This window comes from Gopherus flavomarginatus, chromosome 5, assembly GCF_025201925.1.
Source record: "Gopherus flavomarginatus isolate rGopFla2 chromosome 5, rGopFla2.mat.asm, whole genome shotgun sequence".
NCBI classification, from domain to species: Eukaryota; Metazoa; Chordata; order Testudines; family Testudinidae; genus Gopherus; species Gopherus flavomarginatus.
In genome coordinates this window covers 8,320,431-8,333,393 of record NC_066621.1, presented here as the reverse complement: position 1 = coordinate 8,333,393, position 12,963 = coordinate 8,320,431, and the positions used below count along the sequence as shown (strand labels likewise).

At 46.2% G+C, this 12,963-nt stretch overlaps 2 protein-coding genes across 7 annotated transcripts in view; both read right to left on the bottom strand.

Moving 5' to 3' along the window:
* Positions 1–12,963, bottom strand: part of NRAS (NRAS proto-oncogene, GTPase) — a 90,383-nt gene that overhangs the window by 23,475 nt on the left and 53,945 nt on the right. Inside the window, exons 2-7 of one of the 2 annotated variants that reach the window (XM_050954413.1) lie at positions 9,664–9,739; positions 9,033–9,159; positions 5,796–5,974; positions 5,119–5,278; positions 2,578–2,701; positions 383–1,851 (exon numbers count right to left, since the gene is read on the bottom strand). In XM_050954413.1, coding sequence (XP_050810370.1) covers positions 2,582–2,701; positions 5,119–5,278; positions 5,796–5,974; positions 9,033–9,143 — 570 coding nt within the window. In that variant the 5' untranslated portion in view covers positions 9,144–9,159; positions 9,664–9,739 and the 3' untranslated portion in view covers positions 383–1,851; positions 2,578–2,581. Of the gene's footprint in view, positions 1–382; positions 1,852–2,577; positions 2,702–5,118; positions 5,279–5,795; positions 5,975–9,032; positions 9,160–9,663; positions 9,740–12,963 lie in introns of those variants that run through there. The other variant, XM_050954412.1, reaches the window with a different exon arrangement.
* Positions 10,189–12,963, bottom strand: part of CSDE1 (cold shock domain containing E1) — a 49,878-nt gene continuing 47,103 nt past the window's right edge. For all 5 annotated transcript variants that reach the window (XM_050954291.1, XM_050954293.1, XM_050954295.1 and 2 more), the window contains one exon: positions 10,189–11,448. In XM_050954291.1, the coding sequence (XP_050810248.1) occupies positions 11,401–11,448 (48 nt within the window). In that variant the 3' untranslated portion in view covers positions 10,189–11,400. The remainder of the gene's footprint in view (positions 11,449–12,963) is intronic.

Here is a 12,963-nt window from a genome sequence, read left to right as displayed (position 1 = left end):
ATGTCCCTTTGGGATTTACCACGACGATGATTACTGGTTTTGAAATATTCTACTTTAGCTCATCTGGTCACAGAGTCCAATTCCAATGGTACATTGGCTAGTGAAGGACCCAACATACCACAGCGTTGTATAACTGGGAAAGTATTACAAGAGTGCCCTTACTTCTGAGGCCTAGTTCATGCCAACTAGCAAATGGTATCTTGCTCCAGGAAGAATCTCCATGATTTGTGCAAGGATTCACTCATACTCTGCTGGAGGTAGAACAAGCACCAAAATCCCATCAGCAAACCAAGAAAACTTCTCTATGCTGATCACTGAATTTCCTCATTCTGCCAACCACTGCCACAGATGATTCTGAAGTCAGACATAATCAGAAGCCAGATCAGTTTTCTGTGCTATATTTTATTGCCAGCTTTGCCCTTGCTTTTGGAGGGACTGCATGCACTGCAGTCTGGAGCAAACACTACACACTGTGCAAGCCAGTCAGAAATCCAAGACTCCTTTCCCATTGAGAATGTTCCCCAGCTACTCTTCCCAGAGATTAATTTGACAGAGCTTTATTTGAAGTCTGGTGATGAGGCAAATAATTTTAAAAACAGAACTGCAAGTTCTAGACAAATCTGAACAATTAATAGTCACCCAAACCGGTAAAATCCACTGGAGTGGTTACCTGTCAAGTAGCTGACCACGTATATTTCCAGCCAACATTAACAAGAGCAGCTGATTAGTTTGGTCCTACCTGGAGATGAAGGAAGCCATGGGCACAGTGACAAAGCTAGACGGAATGTACATGAGTTTACCCACTAAAACAGATCCATTGCCTTGTGCTCTTTAGACATGGAGAACTCCTCCCACATGTCTACTGGAGCTTCCAGCCAGAAAGTTTCTCTAGATGAAGAGGCAGAGTCCAGTCACACCAATAAACTGACCACGTGCATTTCTCAAAGACATGATCATTTACAAGGGCACCAGCTCTCAAGGGAATCTGAATCCTTGGTAATTCCTTCAGTCTGACAATGGGGAAAAGCTCTCAAGCTCCTCTGCAAACAGGCACTTAATTAACAAAGATCTCTTCTTTTTATTACAGAAAGACAGAGAATCAGCGTAAATGGCATGACACAATGGTGAGCTGTGAGTAGGCTGTGTGGTGCACACAGAGAGCAGATACCAATCTGGAACAGGTAGCAGAGTATTAAGAAACAGTGGCAATGCCATTTCTGACATTATCTGCCAGTCAGTGATTAGTGACATTTCTCAGATAGCCTTGCAGGTCTTAATAAAATAATAATAATAATATAATATATGGAGATATACCTATCTCATAGAGCTGGAAGGGACCCTGAAAAGTCATTGAGTCCAGCCCCCTGCCTTCACTAGCAGGACCAAGTACTGATTTTTGCCCCAGATCCCTAAGTGGCCCCCTCAAGGATTGAACTCACAACCCTAGGTTTAGTTGGCCAATGCTCAAACCACTGAGCTATCCCTCCCCAGGTGTTAATCTGATACAAAGGAAACAAACATCACTTCTGGCATCTATTCTAGAGGTAAAAATGTTGTCATCTTTTTCACAGCATTTGATGTTTAAAGTTTTCTTGTGACCAGTTTTCTGTTTGAACCTACCCAGGAAAAAAAAGAAAAAAATCCCAGTGCATCAACAGATGGGGCTTTCTCTGCTCAGGCAGCCGAGCAAGGAGGTAGCTGTTCAGAGATGTTCTCTTCAGATGGAGCACAGAAAAGGACTTTATACTGCTTGGCTGGCACCAGGGTACTGGCAGGGCATCATCATGAGATGCTTTACAGTGGCATCAAGACTTGTCCTCCAGCTACATCTGAACCAGGTATTCTTGGTGGCTAAAAGGGAAAAGCATCTCTGATTAGCTTTTATACTATTTTGTGATGGACATGTGATATGACAGGGTGCCCGTGTAATGAGTACTGGGGTAACCTACCTACTTTATTCAGTAGGGCAATGCTTTCGGGACAGCTGTTAGAAAGAATCTAACCCTCCATCACAGCATTCTTCATTTGTTTGAATTACTGCAGTTTTGTTTGAGCCACCCAAGAATGGCACATGGTTCTCCCTCTGTTGCATGTGAAGATGCAATTACAAACCCCTCTTCCCCCCAGAGCTGTGCTTCCCATGTTACCTGTACAGAAGCAGGTCACAAGCAAAAGCTAATCTTAGAGCCATGAAGATCCTGGGTGGCATTGGTGTGAGAATAAGGTGAAGTGTGTGCTGGGCTTCTCTGGATTAAACCAGTGTTTCCCAAAGGACAGAGGCAGCTGGCAAGGGGTGGGGGGCAGGAGGGAGACCACAAAGGGACATACAGACCGGAATTGCCAGTCCAATCTATAGAGACCATGAACAGACCATCCACTTTCAAACTTTGCTCCTAATTGATTAAACAAACTCAGGAGAAGTAACTGGTTCTACGTCTGGTTTAAATCCATGGGACACCAACCAACAGGTTCTATGATATAGCAAAGGCTGTGGCAACTGGTCTATTATAATATATTTTTTCCAAGGCTTATAGATGCATTCATATGAGTTAAATGAAAGATTTAATCTCAGTTTACCTTATCACATCACAATGCATGACAATCCCATGCAGCCTTGATTCCCATCTTCACTGCTGTTGAGCTTTTTCATCCGGTACTGGCGGATCTCTCTCACCAACGTGTAAAAGGCGTCTTCGACACCCTGAATGCAAAGAGTCTTGGTCAGGTATTCTCTCCCCCATGTGCGTGGACATCACTCTGCACTCCATCCATCATTTTACTATTCCACCAAAAGATTATTTTACATACTTACCCAAAATGCATTCCTCTCTCCAGGGCAGCTCCTAGCCAACTGGGAGCCAGGAGAGCTCAGGGCCAACTTATCCCAGAATTCATTAGAGCAGGGAACCAATACTATATGCCCATATTTCCCACAATTACATTCTTGACTTTGACAATTCTCCCTCTGAGGAAACCATAAACAAGCAGCCAAAGCAGCAGCCTTCTAACAATGGAAGCAATGGTTGACTGTAGCTATAGGAGGAGGAGGTTTCTGAAGCTTATGTCCTCAGTAGGAAATTGGGTTATTTCGTGGCAAATAGCCTGAAAATGAAACTTGAAAAGGGAGGCAATTTCTTAGCAATTTATCGCCCCCTTCCAGATTCAGTCTGAAAAGTGATGTGGATGGAGCAATGACTTGGGAGAGCCTACTGAACAGAGGGCGGTAAGTAGAGAATGCTCTCTATATAAACACACACGCTCTGAGGACATGTCACTGACTTAGCTTCAACACTGGCCTTAATTAGAAGCAAAGGGAAACTTGGCAGATTGAGACAAAATCTCACAAGAACAGCATTTGCTCTTACTAAAAACTACTCCAGAAGAGAGGGATGGCTGAACTCTTATCTGGTTGGTAAGGACTTGGCATTTTTAGAATCTAGCTACTGAGGCCATCAATGTCTGACCTCCTGCACAATGCAGGCCACAGAATCTCACCCACCCCTATAACAAACCTCTAACCTATGTCTGAGTTACTGAAGTCCTCAAATCGCGGTTCGAAGACCTCAAGCTGCAGAGAATCCCCCAGCAAGTGACCTGTGCCCCATGCTGCAGAGGAAGGCGAAAAACCTCCAGGGCCTCTGCCAATCTGCCCTGGAGGAAAATTCCTTCCCGATCCCAAATATGGCGATCAGTTAAACCCTGAGCATGTGGGCAAGACCCACCAGCCAGACACCAATGAAAGAACTCTCCAGTAACTCAGATCCGACTCCAGCCAACATCCCATCACTGACCATTGGGCATATTAACCTGCTAATAATCAAAGATGAATTAATGCTGTCTTGTATTAACACTAAGATGGAAACAGGAGGTGCCTCATTTTCAGTGGCTCTCTGAGTTGCTTCCTTACAAGACATATTCAAAAGTCTATTAGTGGTAAATATACCCAATGGATTGTGATGGGATGTTAGATGGGGTGGGATCTGAGTTACTACAGAGAATTCTTTCCCGGGCGTCCGGCCGGTGAGGCTATCTGGAGGATTCTCTGCAGCCTGAGGTCTTCAAACCACAATTTGAGGACTTCAGTAACTCAGACATAGGTTAGGGGTTTGTTACAGGAGTGGGTGGGTGAGATTCTGTGGCCTGCATTGTGCAGGAGGTCAGACTAGATGATCATAATGGTCCCTTCTGACCTTAAACTCTATGAGTCTATGGAGCCACTGAGGTTTTGATATTGTCCAGAGCAAAAGAAATTATATAAAGACAGAAAATATTATATTGCCTCTATATAAATCAATGGTACGCCCACATCTTGAGTAGTGCATGCAGATGTGGTCCCCATCTCAAAAAAGTTATATTGGAATTGGAAAAGGTTCAGAAAAGGGCAACAAAAATTATTAGGGGTATGGAACGGCTGCTGTATGAGGAGAGATTAATAAAACAGGGACTTTTCAGCTTGGAAAAGAGATGACTAAGGGGGGATAGGATAGAGGTCTATAAAATCTTGACTGGTGTGGAGAAAGTAAATAAGGAAGTGTTATTTACTCCTTCTCATAACACAAGAGCTAGGGTCACCAAATGAAATTAATAGGCAACAGGCTTAAAAACAAACAAAAGGAAGTGTTTTTTTCACACAACACACAGTCAACCTGTGGAACTCCTTTCCAGAGGATGTTGTGAAGGCTAAGACTATAACAGGGTTCAAAAAAGAACTAGATGAGTTCATGGAGGATAGGTCGATCAATGGCTATTAGCCAGGATGGACAGGGATGGTGTCCCTAACCTCTGTATGCCAGAAGCTTGGAATGGGCAACAGGGGCTGGATCACTGGGATGATTACCTGTTCTGTTAATAACCTCTGGGACACCTGGCATTGCCCACTGTTGGAAGACAGGATACTAGGCTCGATGGACCTTTGGTCTGACCCAGTATGGCCGTTCTTATGTTCTTAAAGTTCTATTCTGCATGTTCCGGTTGAACTCACAGGTAAAAATGGGAAAGTGATTTACCCATCTCCATCTCCATCCCCCCTCAGCCATTAGTACCACACAGGATGCAGGCTACTCCCATATTTATAGCACCAAGGAGAGAAATCACACTGGAAGAATGGAAGCTCGTCACCTGTCTTGTTTTTGCTGACGTCTCAATGAAGGGGATCCCATAGCTCTTGGATAGTTCTTGAGCCTGTTTTGTATCCACTGTCCTTGTGGGCAAGTCGCACTTGTTTCCCACTAGCACCATAGGCACATCGTCTGAATCTTTCACTCTCTTAATCTGCTCTCTGGAGAAAGAATACATTAAAAACCAGCTTTTCTTGTACAAAAAACTGAGTTTTAAACCGACATCTTATTACAAACCAGACATTAGTGCTGGAAAGGACCTCACAGGACTTAGCCCCTAACCCATTAACCAATATGTTCCTCTCCTTACCCCATCAGTGCATCCACCTTGATGTGCTCCCCCTTCGCTACTATTTCAGGTGTCTTGTCCTGTATGCTACGCCACTGAAATACTATCTAATCTTCAACACTCTATCTTGGTGGCTGTTCCATTCTCCATTTGTGGACAATTTATGCACCACTCTAAAACACTGAATCTGATTTTAAAAGGCATATTGAAATCCAGTATGGAATTTTTCCAGCATTTATTATTTGAAGATCACTGATTGTCTTGCTAGTTTGGTCTCCACTAATTCCAGTGGTGAATAATGTTCAATGCCAGTTGAAGGTTGTGCCACTCCATTCTTGCCCCTCCAAAATAAAACTAGGAAAAACTTCCTCTCAAAGAGCAGAACGTACCTGTAGAGATTGATATCAGCAAATGATTTGCTGTTATTAATGGCAAAGACACAGAGGAAGCCTTCACCAGTTCTCATGTACTGGTCTCGCATAGCACTGTACTCCTCCTGCCCTGCAGTATCCAGAATGTCTAGCAAACAGGTCTCACCATCAATAACTACCTGTTTCCGATATGAATCCTGAGAGAGATACAAACACAAAGACTTAGTGCTGCAATCCCTTACTTCAGACTCTATTAGTGAGTGTCTCAAAGGCACCTCCTAGTCCAGGGGTCGGCAACCTCTGGCACGTGGCTCACTGGGGCCGGGCCAGTTTGTTTACCTGCATTGGCAAGTTTGGCGGACCACGGCTCCCACTTCGCCCTCCCAGGCCAATGGGGGCGATGGGAAGTGCTGCGGGCTGGCCCACCAGGATGCTTACCCTGGCAAGCCGTGTGTCAGAGGTTGCCAACCCCGTCCTAGTACAAAGCCTAGAACTGGCAGCAGTTCCATGTCTTGCTCCACTTTCTCTTGAACTCTAACGGAGAAAGCATTTCAAGTGCAGGGTGTATTGCTAGTGACCTTAACACAGCATGGATTTTTGTGACAAAAAGGCCTTTCGCCTCTGGAAAGGCAAAATACTGCTTCCTCCTGCACTGTTGCTGCAGGGGGAGGAGGAACCTCTGCTGTGATTCACTGAATATAATCTACAGGAAGTTACAAAACTATATATCAGCAAAGGAAACCCGAACATCTCACAGAATAGCCCCCATGATGTACCTCTGTACCATACATCAAGGAGAATATGCCCCCAGATACAGTGGACTCTATAATCCCCAAACAGAATCCCAGAAAGAAGATTCTGATATTGAGCATGTCTCAGAAGAGGTTTCGCCAGTTTATGTCCTTTTTAGGAGGAGCAAGAGTCCAACATTTGGAGGCTGCTTTATATATTTAGATCTATTTTTATTTTTTATGCATGTCTCACCTATATAAACAAAATTCAATGCTATTTATCTCATAAAACAACTAATGATAATTTTACTGCATTAACTTCAGGATCATCCTGGCCAGACCAGCACCAAATGAAACCCCATTAAATCATCAAAAGCCTGTCCTGGGAACCAAGTCAAACCAATGGTGTAGGACACAGGAATGTGCTTCCCCCGGATTTATGACCCTACTCATAGGCCATGTCTACATCTAAAATTTTGCAGCGCTGGTTGTTACAGCTGTATTAGTACAGCTGTATAGGGCCAGCGCTGCAGAGTGGCCACACTTACAGCAACCAGCGCTGCAAGTGGTGTTAGATGTGGCCACACTGCAGCGCTGTTGGGCGGCTTCAAGGGGGGTTCGGGGAACGCGAGAGCAAACCGGGAAAGGAGACCAGCTTCGCCGCGGTTTGCTCTCGCGTTCCCGGAACCACCCTGCAAACCGCAGGGAAGGAGACCTGCTTGTTCGGGGAACGCGAGAGCAAACCGCGGCGAAGCTGGTCTCCTTTCCCGGTTTGCTCTCGCGTTCCCCGAACCACCCTGCAAACCGCAGGGAAGGAGACCTGCTTGTTTGGGGGTTTGGGGAACGAGAGAGCAAACCGGGAAAGGAGACCAGCTTCGCCGCGGTTTGCTCTCGCGTTCCCCGAACCACCCTGCAAACCGCAGGGAAGGAGACCTGCTTGTTTGGGGGTTCGGGGAACGAGAGAGCAAACCGGGAAAGGAGACCAGCTTCGCCGCGGTTTGCTCTCGCGTTCCCCGAACCACCCTGCAAACCGCAGGGAAGACCTGCTTGCTCGGGGTTCGGGGAACGCGAGAGCAAACCGGGGAAGGAGACCAGCTTCGCCGCGGTTTGCTCTCGCGTTCCCCGAACCACCCTGCAAACCGCAGGGAAGGAGACCTGCTTGCTCGGGGTTCGGGGAACGCGAGAGCAAGCCGGGGAAGGAGACCAGCTTGATTACCAGAGGCTTCCTCAGGTATGCTGGGATACCTGCTTATTCCACGGAGGTCAAGAAAAGCGCTGGTAAGTGTCTATACTTGATTACCAGCGCTGGATCACCAGCGCTGGATCCTCTACACCCGAGACAAAACGGGAGTACAGCCAGCGCTGCAAACAGGGAGTTGCAGCGCTGGTGGTGCCCTGCAGATGTGTACACCTCCTAAGTTGCAGCGCTGTAACTCCCTCACCAGCGCTGCAACTTTCTGATGTAGACAAGCCCAAAGTTACTTTTATTAGGTGTACCACTGTAGCAACTAGGAGATTTAGTCATGGACCAAGATGCCATTGTGCGAGGGGCCATATAAACACAAAAGAAAAAGGTGGTCACTTCCTCCACAGAACTTACTCAATGGACAGTGCAATGGAGAGGATGCCTCCCCTTTTCAGCAAAATAGTAATGATGAAAATACATGTAGTGATTGATTACAAGGATATATGAATATAGGATGAAATGCACACAGGTGCCTACCTGTACTGCAGTGCACTCAACAGATGTGTCTCAAAATGGTCCTTCAAAAGAGGCTCAAACTACAACCACTTATACACACAACACCCATTGTTTGCCTCATGATGGATATATCAGTTTCCCAAATAGTTTCATAATCAGATAGGGAAAAGACAAGGGAGAGTGCTATCTGTGGGACAAGAGGAGGAGATGACAATCTACACTGTAAAGCATCATGTACAGAAACAAATAGGGAGTACATTAAGGTACATGTGACTGACCTGCCTCAGCTCAAATGGCCATAGTCTGATTTACCCGGAGTAGTGGACATTCAAAATAAACTTTTTGTAGCTCTGAACATAAGACCAATAAAAACTGTGAACTTTTCAACTTGCAAGTCCAGCATGCTGTCAGCACTTAGCTGGGCTGAACAATGTGGCATTGCCTGGGGAGACCAAGTAATAAATCTGTGTGAATGATACAGTCGAGAAGGGTGAGTGAAACCCGTTGTACAGAAGTGCATTACAGCCTAAGTCAGCCTCACCTGGAGAGCTAGAAGAGGGATTGCTAACCTGCTGCACTAGTGTACAGGAACTACAAATGCGTTTGAACCTTGTTAGTTATTTCTGAGCCATGCCGCTTCCCTGAATGGGTTCAGAAGCTGCAGTGCAAACACAGCCTAACCGCAAAAGGTGACTGTACGTCAAATCAGCCACAAGAATAAATACGTCTGTTTGAGGAGCGTTGTACAGACCAAGCTTTGCCTTCATAGGCCCAGCCTGCTACGGGGCAGTGGGCAGGCGAGCGCCTGCCTCAGGGACTCACCTCTATGGTCGGGTCGTACTCGTCCACGAAGTGGTTCTGGATGAGCTGAATGGTCAGGGCGCTTTTGCCAACGCCACCAGCTCCCACCACCACCAGCTTGTACTCTGTCATCGCCCTGCTCGGGAACCTGCGGGCACAGCACAGACGTCAGTGGGGCGAAGGCCCCGGACCCGCTCACCCCAAGACACCGGGAGAGCCGGGCCTCGGACCCCCACCCCAAAGAGCCGGGGGGCAAAGGCCAGCCCTGCCCGAGACACGGGGCGGCGGGGAGAGCCGGGCCTCGGACCCCCACCGCAAAGAGCCGGGGGGCAAAGGCCAGCCCTGCCCGAGACACGGGGAGAGCCGGGCCTCGGACCCCCACCGCAAAGAGCCGGGGGGCAAAGGCCAGCCCTGCCCGAGACACGGGGCGGCGGGGAGAGCCGGGCCTCGGACCCCCACCCCAAAGAGCCGGGGGCAAAGGCCAGCCCTGCCCCCCCGGCCCGAGATACGGAGGGGCCCTGCCCCCAGTCTGGGCAGAGCCCTGCGGGGCCCCGAACCCTCCGAGACAGGCTCGGGCTGCCAGTCCCGCGGGGTCCGAACCGCTGACAGCCCCGGGCCCAGCCAGTCCGGGGCGGGGCACGTCGCCTCTCACCTTGCGGCCCGACAGGCTCCGCGGGGCCCGAGAAAGCGGAACACCCCTGAGAAGTGGGTCCGTCCTTCCGGCCCCCCAGCGCTGACGTCATCAGGCGGCGCCGGAAGGCTGGCAGGCCGGTCGGCGCACTACGGCCCCGTCGCAGCGGAAGCCGTAGAGCCCAGGGAGGCGGGGCTCAGGTTGGGCTGCCGGCTGGGGAGCGTTGCAGGGGCATAGGGCGGCTAGTGCCTAGCGCGCGCTAGGGGCAGGCGGAGGGCGCGCGCTGACATGGCCTGGGTAGTTCTGTTACCGACCGCGAGGAGACTGGGGGTTGTGCAGGCGGGGACTGCATCACACAGCAACGGCTTTAGAGATCCCCTCTCAACCTGAACGCCCTGGGCTGGGGCGAGGCGCCACCCCCTACTTCGTAAATCCAGCAGGCACTGCTGGAGGCTGATGCAGAAACAAGAGGGCTAACTAAGCATTAGACTTGGGAATTAAGATACCTTGAGCACAGACGGTGGACTTAGAGACAAAACTGGAGACTTTTTCAAAATCAGTAAAACTTTATTCTATTTCCAATCTTTGCCATTAACAGAAAATTGGAGAAAGCAATGTTTGTTTCACAAAAAGATAATGCATCTCCCAGAGAAGAAAAACCCTAAATTGAGAATAGAGGTAATATGGAGGGGGAAAAAAAACACAGTACTGCCCTCTATTCAAAGAAAATAACTCCTGATCTTTTTGGTTAAAGTAATACTTAGACCAATCATTCCGTTTTCTTGCTTGATAAAGTGTGACTGGGGAAAAAAAAAAAAAAAGCACACAGACATTAACTATTTCACCTTGATGAAAATCTCAATACAGCTATGGAAAGCCTAAGTATTTATTCTTTTACAGTACACTGGGTGCTGGCTGCAAAAAGAAAAAATGTATTCACTTCAGGCACAATTTTTAAATTTAAATCAGTAAAAGAAACTGGGATTAGAAGCTGCAGTGTTCTAAGCAGCAGCAAAATTTGTGCATTGTTTTATATATTTAAATCATCACACCAATGGCACACCTCATCCTTCTGAAATTCTGCACTGCACATACTATTTGCAGAAAGTTACAAAAACAGATCTACTCTGGAAGGTACTTTCACTGAGATCTAACAGAACTTTCTTACATGGACTCAAGTTTAAATGAGATATGAAAACATTGTAACATTTGGCCATCAACTTAATAAAGTTATCTGAATGCTCATACAGATTTATATAAAAAAAGTTCATATAGTCCACCCTCATATGGTCCTCAGAATTAGATCTGAACAAACAGGAAATGAGCCTCTCACATGGAGGGGAAAATAATGCAACTGAGAGCTAAGGCATACTAACACCTTGGCAGAAATAATGAAGGTAGAGTATATATATATATCTATCTTTTTTAGTGCAGAATTTCATAAGGTTTACCAGAGTAGAACTGTTTATAATGTTCACTTACATAGGCAATGTAGATTTGCAGTTACCAGTTGCGTTAAATGCACCATTCAAAAAGCGTCTAAAATGTGATACTATAAGGCGCCACCTTAAGTCTTCAGGATGCAACTGTGCATAATTTTAAAATGGTTTCATAAATTTTTTAAACATAACATGAGGAAGGTGTTAAAACTGGTGTAACAGCTTCTTAGAATTTGGAAGGGATGAATAGGGGGATATTCAGTACCCTTCACCAGCTCCCACTGCTTGATCATACTTAGTTATGTGCTTTATGGATCACTTAGTCAATAACACCAGCTTGACGAATCTTTCTCTCTGCACCAAATCCCTGTAATGACATAAAACCTCATTAATCAACCATACGCATTATTTCACATTGCAGTTAACAGACATGGAGAAATTGAGAGAGCTGGAATACTCAAGTGTAGCCCACTGTTCATGTTTTGTTTCTAACAGGATATAGTGTTAGGATTTCTAATGAGCCAGCTTTGTCCCCAAATATGAACAAATTAGTACAGAGCTCCCATGCATTTGTCTGCAGTTCTACCTAGGCTCTGTGTGCTATACCATTTCCTTTAACCCTGAAGAATCCCCTCTACACACCTGGAGGGGTGAGGAGCACTGTTCCCTCTAATTTTTTCCATCAATGTATGGAATGTATTTTATGTGCAGCACCAATATTGAGGTAATATGTGGATGTGTGCCATCATCTCTGTACTTTCACAGAAGTCCTTATCCCACCAAGAGCTTAACACATCCTACTGCTAGTACCTAGCTGAGTCTTAGGCACTGCTGAGATCACACAGACCTTTCCTATCTGTTCATTCCTACAGCCTCCTTTCACAAGGATCAGTGCACGCTTTGCAAACTATGCATATAAATGTACCACTGAAAGGCAGCCACCTGGTGAGGAAAATCAACAGCCAGCTAGGCCAGCAGCACAGAGCATTGTGCAGTAGTTTGGAAAGAGAAGGGGAATTTTGGATAGGAAGAATCTTTTCCACTTATGCAAAATGCTTGAGATATTTAATGTTCAGACAGGACCTCATCTTTAAAGGTTTCGTCAATGTAAAATATAATACCGCAATTTAGAAATCAAGGTGAATGTTTCTTTTTAAATCAGGACATGAAGGCTCAAAATTAAAAAGACACTCAAATGCCCCATACCATCCTCTTGTATTAATACAAAGCACTTTGAATAGTCTGTATGACTTTCAGTCTTCATGTGGTTTATATTTTTACACTGGATCAGCTTGGACAATTAAAGTAGCAGTCAAGTTCACCTTCAGAGTCTCATGCACACATACGTTTCAGTGTCTCAGTTACTACAGAGAGACACATATAGCTCTGTAAATTTGCATAGCACTTTACAAACACATGAGCTCAGGCAAACTTTCACTTGACATGAAAGTTCTTCTACTGTCCATGAGGCCACTCACATAACAGCTACATGAGTAATAGTTTGCAGGATCAGGCCCCTAGATAAACTAGGTGTCCTCCTGCCCCCAAAAAGCTTTGCGAACATTGCTAGGGGAGGTTAAAATCCACAACAGGGAATTGTCATTATTGGAAATCAGACAAAAACATTTTCATTAGTCCTAGTTTTGGTAATTTCCTTTTAAAACAAATCAAAAAGCCAACAATATTTACTGCTTTTCACTTATAAATATCAACGTGTTTTTACAGAGGAAGATCAGCATCATTATTCCCATCTGGAAAATGGGGAAATAGAGCCACAGTGGGGTGGGGGTTACAGAACAAGCATCCCAACCTGTGGCCAGAGTAGATACATGTCTTTTCAGTTGCTGTACCAGACCCTGTGATTCCTGCACACTGGTCTAAC